This window comes from Triplophysa rosa, unplaced genomic scaffold (assembly GCF_024868665.1).
Source record: "Triplophysa rosa unplaced genomic scaffold, Trosa_1v2 scaffold78_ERROPOS2324277+, whole genome shotgun sequence".
Lineage (NCBI taxonomy): Eukaryota > Metazoa > Chordata > Actinopteri > Cypriniformes > Nemacheilidae > Triplophysa > Triplophysa rosa.
The window spans coordinates 16,498-29,073 of NW_026634803.1; the positions used below are offsets into that span (position 1 = coordinate 16,498).

Sequence of the window (12,576 nt, forward strand, 5' to 3'; positions counted from 1 at the left end):
CACAACTTTCAACCCCAGTTAAAGTGACAGGGGAAAACTAAGCTTATAACACAGATACTGACTAATTAAAAATATATATAATAATGAATTCCCAAATGAAAAACATGGGATAAGTGTCTTAACAAAACACTTATATTAAAGTACTAAAAAAAAATGGATGAAATGAAAACTAATAAGTTATATAAAGCATTACATTTATTCAATCAAACAGAAAAGTTGAAAAATGTAATAAGCCTTTTTTATAAGACTTTTGAGCCCATAAGTAACCAGTCTAACTAAATGAGCAAAGCTCATTCACACCCTACGTTCTCTTGTAGTTCACTGAGCTTTGAACGATTCACTGATCTCTTACATTCTGTGTAAACGAATTGGTTCAAAGGAGTCATTTGTTTGCGAGTCATTGTGATCGCAATGTGCGTTCATACTGGCGAACTCAGTGTGTACAGAATAACGCTGATTCAACGAGCCAACTTCACAGCTAAAAACATTGTAATGATGTACAGCAAGTTAATTTTGGAAATCTTTTCAAGAAATTCAAGAAAATGTCAATTGAACGTAAAACTCCTGAACAGCCGTGAAACACAGCTAATACAGCTCCTAATATAGCTCTTTTACTGAACTCTTCAGTGTCTCACTGCTGGTAACGAAACAGCGCCTCCATTGTTTCGTAACTGCAGTTAAAAATGACAATCTGTTTAATAATGCACGCAGTGTTTTTTGTGAAGACACTCGACATATTTTTGACGAGAGTCTAAGGCGGCACGAAATTTGACTGAGGCGGCCGCCTCCAATTTCTTTATGCAGGAAAAACCCTGAGCTGGGATTACTATACAGTATACAAAGTGTGTCCTCTCTCCGTGTTTTTTGTGGTTAACGACCTTTCATGCATTTAAATGTGACCAAATTTCTGTACTAGTGCGTACAGTACAAATCGTTAGCACTGCACTGACGTTATTATATTATGTCTTTATGTGCCCATCGGTCTGCGCAGCAGAGTCAAACAACCTTTCTACCCTTGAACTGGCCCTCTCCTACCAGAATCAGAATCAGAATCAGAAGAGCTTTATTGCCAAGTGTGCTTGCACACACAAGGAATTTTCTTTGGTGTTGGAAGCTTCTAGTACAGACATTCAACACAATGACAATACAATATAATACGATTTACAGTCTAAAACATTCTAAATTGTGCATATATAAAATAAAGACTATTTTACAGAAAATGGGGGATAATAACATATAAGAGACATTGTACAGGGTAGTATATAGTAGAATAAACATATTAACAGATTGTATGTACACTTGTGCAAATGGATAATTTAGTAAGTAGAGGTAGTGTTATATACATGTATACATAAGATGTAGATATAATAAGGCACTATAGTGCACACTATAGGAGTAGTGGAAGTGGAATATTGCTCTTAAGGAGCAGTTATCTGTTTAGGAGGGAGATTGCCTGGGGGAAGAAGCTGCTTCTGTGTCTGGAAGTCCTGGTGTTTGGTGCTCTAAAGCGCCGGCCAGAGGGCAGCAGATCAAAGAGTTTGTGTGCTGGGTGTGTGGAGTCAATGATGATTTTTCTTGCCCTGTTTTTCACTCTGGAATCGTACAGGTCCTGAAGTGTGGGCAGAGGAGCACCAATAATTTTCTCAGCACTACGAACTGTCCGTTGTAGTCTTCGTAGGTCTGATTTGGTGGCCGAGCCATACCAAACAGTAATTGAAGTGCACAGAACAGATTCGATGACCACTGAGTAGAACTGGGTCAGTAGCTCCTGTGGTAGGTTGAACTTCCTCAATTGACGGAGGAAGTATAACCTCTGCTGGGCCTTCTTTACAATGGAGTCTATGTGGGACTCCCACTTCAGGTCCTGAGAGATGGTGGAGCCCAGGAACCTGAATGACTCCACAGTATCCACAGTGCTGTCCAGGATGGTGAGGGGAGGAAGTGATGGAGGGTTCCTTCTGAAATCCACTATCATCTCCACTGTCTTGAATGCATTCAGCTCTAGGTTGTTTTGACTACACCAGGCAGCCAGCTGAGCAACCTCCTTTCTGTAGGCAGATTCATCACCGTCTTGAATAAGGCCAATGACTGTGGTGTCATCTGCAAACTTCAGGAGTTTGACAGAAGGGTCTGTAGAGGTGCATTCGTTTGTGTAGAGTGAATATAGCAGTGGAGAAAGAACACATCCTTGAGGAGCTCCGGTGCTGATGGTACATGTGCTGGATTTAAATTTTCCCAACCTCACTAGCTGCTGCCTGTTCGACAGGAAGTTAATAATCCACTGACAGGTAGAGGTTGGCACAGAGAGCTGGGTAAGCTTGGGCAGGAGGAGGTCTGGGATTATGGTGTTGAAGGCCGAGCTGAAGTCTACAAACAGGATCCTGACGTAAGTCCCTGGTCTGTCTAGGTGTTGTAGGATGTAATGCAGTCCCATGTTTACTGCATCGTCCACAGACCTGTTTGCTCGGTAAGCAAACTGGAGGGGATCAAGAAGTGGTCTGGTGATGTCCTTCAGGTGGGCCAGTACAAGTCTCTCAAATGACTTCATGACCACAGATGTTAAAGCAACAGGCCTGTAGTCATTAAGTCCAGATATTTTGGGTTTCTTCTGTACAGGGATGATGGTGGAGCGTTTGAAGCATGAAGGGACTTCACACTGCTCCAAAGATCTGTTAAAAATATTAGTGAAGATGGGCGACAGCTGCTCCGCACAGACTTTCAGGCAGGAGGGTGAGACATTGTCTGGGCCTGGTGCTTTTCTGATCTTTTGTTTGCGGAAAAGCTGGCAAACATCCTCTTCGCAGATCTTAAGTGCAGGTTGAATGTCAAGAGGAGGTGTTAATGGTATAGCAGAGATAGGGTCAGGGCGGGTGTGAAGGGTGAGACTCTGCATTTCAAAACGACAATAGAAGTCGTTCAGGTCGTCAGCCAGTCGTTGATTACCCATAGACTGAGGGGATGATGGCTTGTAGTTGGTAATGTCTTTCAGGCCTTTCCACACTGATGCAGGGTCGTTGGCTGAAAACTGGTTCTTCAGCTTTTCAGAGTAGCTTCTCTTAGCTGCTCTTATCTCCTTTGTCAGTGTGTTTTTGGCCTGATTATACAAGACTTTGTCCCCACTTCTGTAAGCATCTTCTTTGGCCTGACGAAGCTGTCTCAGTTTCATTGTAAACCATGGTTTGTCATTGTTGTATGTTAAGCGAGTCCTGGTGGGAATACACATGTCCTCACAGAAGCTGATGTAGGATGTCACTGTGTCAGTTAACTCATCCAGATCAGTGGCTGCAGCTTCAAAGACACTCCAATCCGTGCAGTCGAAACAGGCTTGTAAGGCCCGCTCTGTTTCGCTGCTCCATCTCTTTGCTGTTCTTGCTACAGGCTTGGCAGATTTAAGCTTCTGTCTGTAGGTCGGAAGAAGATGAACCAGGCAATGATCAGAGAGACCCAGAGCTGCTCTGGGAACAGAGTGGTATGCATCCCGTATTGTGGTGTAACAGTGATCCAGAATGTTGCTGTCTCTGGTGGGGCATGTGATATGCTGCCTGTATTTTGGCAGCTCACAGGAGAGGTTTGCTCTGTTAAAGTCCCCAATAATAATAATAAGAGAATCCGGGTGTTGCTGCTCCGTGTCAGTGATGTAATCCGCCAGCTGTTGCAGCGCCGCGCTCGCACAAGCATGTGGAGGAATGTAAACATTCACGAGAATAAATGAGCACACAAGCACACAGCACTCTTTGTTTGACAGATGTTTTGGTCATCAGTCATTATAACTGTGTTGTCGGTGTTCATGGAGAAATACTCACCGGCACATTATCATTGCTCATGGCCGGGAGAGTGCTGTGTCTGGCGGGAGAGAGATGCGCTACTGCTGTAGGAGCAGCGGTGGAGTTTGTGTGGGGAAAAAGCAGAGACTTTGGCAACAATCTTTTGTAAATCATCTTTTTTCCTCTCCGCTGGTGTAGCTGGGTTCTTTGTTGTTTTATTTCCCTGCGACTTTTACTTCGTTTTGCAGCTAATGTACCACACAATGACACTCTCGCTGTGGGCAGTTCTACTAATTCCGCCGCTGCGTTAACTTTCTCTAGCTGGTGTCGAACTCGTCTCTCGCATATACGGTGCTAATGGAATACCACTCTAATCTATAATGGGGGGAGTGCCTTCGTACAGATGTAATAACGTAAAACGTTAACAGGGATATCCCGACTATTTTGATGATTACTTGGGGCTCTACGTGGCTGCTGACATGGCTTATTGTTTAAGTCCACCCCTTCCTTTTGGGGGCCCCTGGTAGCTCGGGGCTCCAGGCGATTCCCTACCTTTGCCTAATGGTAAGTCTGCCCCTGCACCGAGTGATTCAGCAGCCTCAAGTCCAAAATAGGGCGAAGACCCCCTTCCTTTTTGGGGACTAGGAAGTAGCGGCTTTAAAGACCGCTCTCCACATCCTCCACGTGAACTTGTTCTATTGCCTGTTTCTCCAGAAGAGAACGAATCTCTGCTCCTAAGACCGGCGTGTCCTTGTCCGGCACGTCTGACATTATCACACCGCTGAACCGGGGTGGTCTGCGTGCAAACTGAAGCATGTACCCGACCGTGTTCATTACTCAATCCGACACTTCTGGAAGCGCGCGCCACGCGTCCGCATAGTGCGAGAGGGGTCGAAATCGTGTTGTGACACGTCCGGGATGGGCCGCCATCTGGTGACAGAGAGCGGCTGACCATCCGATTGATAAGGCTGCTGACTTCCACATTGGCTGGTCCATCGGCGTGTGCCGAGGGAGCACTCGTGCTCAGCCCGAGACAGTGCGCAGGGCTCGTGCCCTACGGAATGCCGCTCGAGAGCGCAACTCCGCTTATACATTTTTAGTATACAATCACGTCGTTTATATGTATAATATGTTGGTAACACTGGCAATTATATTTTAGCTTTATTTTTTTTATTATACAATTTAATTTTCCTAGTTTGGATATAGTCATTTTAGACTGGTGTAGGCAGTTGAATTTGTCTGACCTTAAAAACTAATAGTTGGTGTACTTTTTATGTGTGTAGAAGTAGAACACAAAAAGAAAATTGTTAAGACTTTGATTTTGTTCTTTACACACACAGCTCAGTTTCTCAGCAGGTGACATATTAATGGTTCATGGCAGAAGTTCAGATGTGTGGTGGTGAGCTGAACTGCAGGGTCTCTTTGGTTATGTGCCATCTAGCTATTTACACCAAAAAAATGAGGACGAGGAAGTGGAAGATGCTTGGCAAGATGAAGAATACTTCAGCAATTATGGGACATTAGTAAGTCCTAAATTGTCAAGAAAGAATTAAATTAAATGAAGTGGTTTTTGCTTAAAGTAATGTGGCGCCTATCTGGCATCTCTAGAAAATGTCTGAATAAAAGAAGCAGTTTTTGTATTAGGATGAGAGCCATGGCCATTGGTGTTCTTCTGTAGGTGTACGCTGTGGAAGCCAGCTCAATAGTACAACACACTGAGAAACTAGTGAGACAGAATGCTGTGAGGGGCTTGTAAGAGTATTTCAGGAGCGAGCTGAGAATCTCACACTGCCTGGGAAAGTGGATGTGCTTGTGTAACGGAGGCCAGCTAGTGAAGAGCTGTGCAGTGTGTAAACCTCACTCCCCGGCCAACAGAGACGCTCTAGCGACAGACGCTAGAGAGCTAGAGTCTTTAGCCTCCTCGTTAGAGCGCCCGTCTCCCATTCGGACCGATGTCGGTTCGAGGCCCGCGCAGAGCTGGGCGAGTAGGACCGGTTACACTTGTATCAGTGTGGATGGGCAACTGTCTTCTGGTATGAGAGCATCTTTGAACTACAGCATAGCACACACTACAAAACTTAAACTCACCCACAAAATCAATACTTTTTTCATTTGTGACCCTTACAGTACATAACTGATGCATTTTGATCATTTTTTCATGTGTTCATGGTGGAGTCAGTTTTGCTGGCACTTGATCGGTGGCTGAAGGAGGGAGGTAGGATGTTGCCATCCTCCGCCTACCTGACTGTTGTTCCATGCCAGGCCTTCTCTGACTACAGACAAAAAATGTGTTCTGGGAGCAGCCATACGGCTTAGACTTCAGCTATCTGCAGTGTATGGAGGACTAAACCTGCAAAAATTATAAATAAATAAATGTACTGTATAAATAAATAAATATATAAACGAATAAATGTAATAATATGAAAATAAATAAATGAATGAATGGTTTGATAAAACAAAATAATTCGTTTTAGCTATTATTGATCTTAGCTTTAACTTTTCTTTAAAATTTTAAAATTGATTTATTATTTTTTGTGTCCATTTTTTAATTATTTATTATTATTATTATTTATTTTTAGATTATTTTATTTATCATTTCCTTTTATTTTTACATTTATTTATTTACACGTTTATTTATTTTTATATTTATTTATTATCGCATGTATTTATTTCCACTTTTATTTATTTATTCTTGAATTTATTCTTACTTTTCTGTGTCTTGTATGATAATTAGATGGGTTGGTCTTGCCTACTATTGGTTCAGCGTAGATTGAAGCGTTTGATCGATTACTCTTGACTTGTTTTGGACTAACGTCACGTCACTCACTGATCGTTTGCTTCGTGTATAACGTTAAGTAACTATGGCGGGCGCACAATTAGCTAGAGAGTTACAGCATTTAGCCAATGAAGTCGATAACCATGCATCAAATGACTATGTGTCATTCAGATTAGATGCATTTATTGAGGATTTATTACAGATTGACGGAGAGATAAATGACAAAGTTCTTCAAAATCTGTGCGAGTCAGGGGGTGCTAAGGTGGTGACCAAGTTCCGGTTACAGGTCCTCTGCCAAAGAGGTGCATGAACGACCTCAGCAGATTCGTCGATTCTGAAAGCACAAGACGACTTGATATTAAGATGTCTAATAAACACAGACTTTCTTGTTACATGATTTTGACATTCTTGTTAAGATTGCAAATTATTGGTATGATCGCCCGTAACGGCTGAAGCGAGGTGAAAAAATAAATAAAGCGATTTGACACGGGATTCGTACCCATACAATAAAGCGAGGCAGCGTGTCACTACGGTAACAATCACACTAAGCTATTTCGCAATGCTAGCTGCTGCGGATCTTTGCAATAATATCAAGATGTCACACAACAATATGCAGCTGGATGAATCAAGGGAATATGCCCGTCTTAACTTGTGACCTCTGTGTTATTTATCTCTTATGAAATGTAGTTTACGAGTACCGTTTAGTAACCACGTCTTTTTAGAAGGAATGGTTTCCATTTGATGGCCCCTGTAGTGAAAGAACGATGCTCATTACTACCGTGTTAACTTGTGACTTAAGTTCACTATGTCTCAATTCATTTACATTATGTTACATCAAATCTTTACGCTTTTTCTAACCGAAAGGCTGCTTATAACTATCACTTTGACAAAGCGTTAGCTTGCGACTTCGGTTTACAAGCTCATCTGTGTAGTTAAACCTTATTACATTTTGTGCTTTATGATTTTCACCAGTTGAACTGTAACGCCACCATAGCATCCTCTGACTCGCACAGACTTTGAATGTGCTGCAAAGAGGCTAACAACCGAGGGAGAACTTTGTCATTTATCTCGCCGTCAATCTGTAATAAATCATCAATAAGTGCATCTAATCTGAATGACACACAGTCATTTGATGCATGGTTATCGACTTCATTGGCTAAATGCTGTAACTCTCTAGCTAATTGTGCGCCCGCCATAGTTACTTAACGTTATACACGAAGCAAACGATCAGTGAGTGACGTGACGTTAGTCCAAAACAAGTCAAGAGTAATCGATCAAACGCTTCAATCTACGCTGAACCAATAGTAGGCAAGACCAACCCATCTAATTATCATACAAGACACAGAAAAGTAAGAATAAATACAAGAATAAATAAATAAAAGTGGAAATAAATACATGCGATAATAAATAAATATAAAAATAAATAAACGTATAAATAAATAAATGTAAAAATAAAAGGAAATGATAAATAAAATAATCTAAAAATAAAAAATAATAATAATTAAAAATAATTAAAAATGGACACAAAAAATAATAAATCAATTTAAAAAATGAAAAGAAAAGTTAAAGCTAAGATCAATAATAGCTAAAACGAATTATTTTGTTTTATCAAACCATTCATTCCTTTATTTATTTTCATATTATTACATTTATTCGTTTATATATTTATACATTTATTTATTTATAATTTTTGCAGGTTTAGTCCTCCATAGCAGTGAGACCTTTCATACTGAAATACAATTAATTCTGTTTTTTGTGAAAGGGATTAGAAATGAAAACTTGAAAAAAGAATGTTTCAGAACATATTTGCCACACCCTCAAGACTAGAAATGTATAAATGTCAAGTAGCATTTATTTAAAACAACGTCACAAGCTAATTTTCTTATACATTGGAATTTTTATAAATATTAATTTGTTTTGCAGGCAGAGTTTTTCTCCAAGCCTAAGTTTGGCCATTATCCCTTACCTGAAGACTGTTTGTCCACCCCATCTGATGTTATCACTCTTGATATGATCACAATACAGGTCTCAGACTTAGAGGTAATTGTTAGAATATGGAAAATATAAATTGTTATGAATGCACACAAAACCTTTTACCCTACATTACATTTTCCTCACTTCTGTTCAGAGACTCAACGGAGAGTTTAGATTTACCATCGAGAAATCTGGAGTGTTGCATGGCTTCACTGTCTGGTTCAGTGCACATTTCCAGAGTTTGGAAGGGGATGGACCATTATTGGAATTGAACACTGGACCATATTCAGAGTATGTCATTGTGAGAATATACCATACAAATTAATTTATTACACAAATGCAAGTTACTAAAAAAGATTTTCCACAGGATCACTCACTGGAAACAGACTCTCTTCATGTTAGATACAGTGATAGTTGAGAAAGAGGATGTCATCGTGGGCTCCATACGTCTTCAGAGATATCCGATCAGGAGATGTCACATGTCAATCACATTTCCATGGAACATAAACAGCACAGAAATTTCTAAGGTGAGTATTTAAAGAAAACATCCTTTGGAAAAAGGGGTTCATCCTCTCATTTATTAAAGAGGTTGAGTCAAGTTATTAGCTTTGCCTCATTTTATTTGTCATTCAACATGTTTTTACAGGTCCAGACAAAGAGTTTTCCAACCTTGGGACCTATGAACTTGAGCTTAAAACACAGCCCTTTTTCATTGCATTTATACAAACAGAAGTGCACAAAACTTGAATCACCACAAATCTTAACCATATAAAGGTTTCAAGGGGATTTGACTAGATTAAACTGACAACAGTATAGCAGCACTATAGCGTCTTTTGAATGCTACATTCCACTGAACTGTTTTTATAGACCTTGAAAGTAAGGAACTTATTTCCATATTGTCAAACCAGAATACTGCACAAACTCTGACACAGAGTATTTATCTGCCCACAAATTTAACATCGCATTATATTGTACAAAACAAAATAAATCGTTAAATAACCCAACATATTTGTATATGTACAACATACACAAACTCTTTGATCTGCTGCCCTCTGGCCGGCGCTTTAGAGCACTGAACACTAGGACTTCCAGACACAGAAGCAGCTTCTTCCCCCAGGCAATCTCCCTCCTAAACAGATAACTGCTCCTTAAGAGCAATATTCCACTTCCACTACTCCTATAGTGTGCACTATAGTGCCTTATTATATCTACATCTTATGTATACATGTATATAACACTACCTCCACTTACTAAATTATCCATTTGCACAAGTGTACATACAATCTGTTAATATGTTTATTCTACTATATACTACCCTGTACAATGTCTCTTATATGTTATTATCCCCCATTTTCTGTAAAATAGTCTTTATTTTATATATGCACAATTTAGAATGTTTTAGACTGTAAATCGTATTATATTGTATTGTCATTGTGTTGAATGTCTGTACTAGAAGCTTCCAACACCAAAGAAAATTCCTTGTGTGTGCAAGCACACTTGGCAATAAAGCTCTTCTGATAAAGCTCTTCTGATATTGCAAAACAATAAACATGGATTTTATGCATCATTTTGAATTTCTACCGTTATATAGTTGACTTAATTTCGTTTTAAATGTGTAGCAGTATGTTTTAATTTTTATAATTTAGAGGGTGAAAATACATATTTTACGAGTTCTGTATGACTCATAAATATTTGTGTGAAAACAGCTCTTCATTATTATTCTATGCAATGATGAACATCAAAACATTTTGTGCATAAATACACTGTGCATTATGTACATGACAATGAAGCTGCATAGAAATTAGTTTTCCATTGTACTCCTAATTTTGGCTCTTGTTTTAGAACGTGTGTTGACTTCTGATTTCGAGCATGTTGATGAATCGGTGACATAAGGCTGAAATGGGGGATCATGCTCAGCTTCCTCATTTTCGCTCTCCGATTGTCCTGCATCCGTCTGCTTCTGGTGCATTCTGCAGTGTTTCTCAAAGGTGGACATCTTTATAAATATCTTGTTGCACACCTTGCAATGATAAAGTTGCTCTCCGTTGCGTATGTGCAGTTTCAGCTGCAGATAAGAGGAGCGTGCGAATGCACCCGAGCACACGCTACAACAGAGCGTCCCGCTGTTCTGGTGGCTTCTTTCATGTTGTTTCAGCATCGACACTGACCTGAAGCCCTTGTGACATGTGGTACACATGTACCTGCCCTCACCCAACTCAAGAGCTTGATGGTTAAGCAGGTGGGCTGATGTGCGGAAGGCCTTCCCACACTTGTCGCATTTAAAAGGCCTCTCGCCTGTGTGCAAGCGCATGTGAATTACAAGTCCGGCCTTCTGCGTGAAAGCCTTGTCACACTGTGCACATTTAAAAGGCTTTTCACCTGTGTGGAGCCTCCGATGGGTTTTCAAGTGTGAAGCTCGGCCAAAGCTCTTGTTGCAGTCGGGGCATTTGAAGGGCTTCTCACCGGAGTGGGTAGCCTTGTGGCACAAAAGCTGGGACGACTGCATGAACATTTTGGAACATATACTGCATTTGTACTTTCTTTCTCCATTGTGTGAGCGCATATGGAGTGCCAAGTGGGAAGATGAAATGAAGGTCTTGGAGCAGATCCGGCACGTATGAGGTTTCTCCCCAGCATGGGTGCGTTTGTGCAAAACCAAACCGGAAGACAGGCTAAAGCTTTTGTCACAGTATGGGCATTTGTAGGGCTTCGCATCAGTGTGCATTCGCTGGTGCCTGTTGACCGTAGCTGACCTTTCCTGGGGAGAAGACTTGTCACAAATCGATCGAGGCTTGGAAGAGTGGGACATTGCGGAGTGGACTAAAAGATCATCGCTTTGTAAACCCTACAATGGAAAAACACTGCTTGAGTTAAGATATCATTTGTTTATCATGTGTTTAAGTTGGTTGGGGATGGGATAAAGACACCTTAAATCTTAAGACTACCTTGAATATTTTAACCACAATTACAAAATTATTTGTCATTTTTTACAGATTTGCATAAAACGCTTTATAATAGGCTTGTGTCACTGCATGAATGCTGGAGGAGCCAAAGTCTCCTGATGCAGAAACTGACCAGTCATAGCAGTCACAGTCAAGCAGCACTGTCAGCTCAAATAACAGAAAGGAAAACAATGTTTCAAGGGTTGAAATGAGAGCAGGTTTGACTAATGCACCCAAAACTAAAAGCAGCGAGAAACGCTCTGATCAGTATATTTTCATATCTCCAGTAGATTAAACATTGGGCGTGGTATGAGCCACGGGATGAATATACGCACACAAGCGTGGGGTCATGAATCTGACACATTGTGGACTAAACCGCTGCTCATCCTAGCTGTCATATATGCGCCATTTGGGAGGAGAGAGTAAATATGACCTACCTCAATTTACACACACATCGAGGAAATCTGCCATAAATAACGAATGCGACTTGTATGTAGAAGGGACCAGTCGAGATGAGACAACTAACAGTTATTTACCGGCTAAATATTACGGACAATAATGTACTGTAAACGTACAAAACGTTTGAGTTTGGTGCGAAAATACGACCCGAGAATGAAACCACTGATAAATGTGATATAACCGTGAAATATTTCACTTCCATTCGTGTGACGTAAACTATAAAATAGATTTAATTCTGCCTTGCTATCAAAATAAAAGTCTCTGCTGCTCAGGTTATATTCCTTTAAACCATAATTAGCCGTTTCACTGTTGTTCGCTATTGTTATTCGCCATACTTCTTATTTTGGACAAAACCTCGGCACGTTACTCGTCCCGCCCGTCTACCACCGTCAAATCGAACGGCTAACTGAGGAGACTTTGCTGTGACTTGATAGGGCGAACCCATAGACTTTAAGGGATTGTTTACCCAAAACCGAAAATTTTGTCATAATTTAATAACCCCCCTGTCATTTCAAACCAATATGACTTTCTTCTGCAGAACACAAAATAAGATATTTTGAAGAATGTCGGTAACCGAACAACAGTACCCATTCACATCTATTGTATGGACACAAAACCAACGCAAGTCAATGAGTAGCGCTGTGGTTTAGTTACTAACATT

The 12,576-nt window shown here is 40.5% G+C and overlaps 2 protein-coding genes across 2 annotated transcripts; one reads left to right on the forward strand and one right to left on the reverse strand.

Annotated features, from left to right (window-relative positions):
* The first annotated feature begins 4,893 nt into the window (after positions 1-4,893).
* Positions 4,894-9,296, forward strand: prmt2 (protein arginine methyltransferase 2). Its single transcript, XM_057328736.1, is given in 10 exon segments — positions 4,894-4,899; positions 5,105-5,287; positions 5,329-5,500; positions 5,503-5,578; positions 5,924-6,051; positions 6,054-6,104; positions 8,459-8,580; positions 8,669-8,805; positions 8,882-9,041; positions 9,161-9,296. Coding segments are annotated over 10 exon segments (1,161 nt in total). The 3' UTR covers positions 9,287-9,296.
* Positions 9,297-10,315: 1,019 nt separating this feature from the next.
* LOC130551198 (gastrula zinc finger protein XlCGF64.1) lies at positions 10,316-12,297 on the reverse strand. The gene is made up of 2 exons (XM_057328735.1): positions 11,894-12,297; positions 10,316-11,359 (listed from the first exon to the last, which is right to left on the reverse strand). The coding sequence occupies exon 2, from the start codon at positions 11,321-11,323 to the stop codon at positions 10,316-10,318; it is 1,008 nt and encodes a 335-aa protein (XP_057184718.1). The 5' UTR covers positions 11,324-11,359; positions 11,894-12,297.
* Between the last annotated feature and the right edge of the window lie 279 nt (positions 12,298-12,576).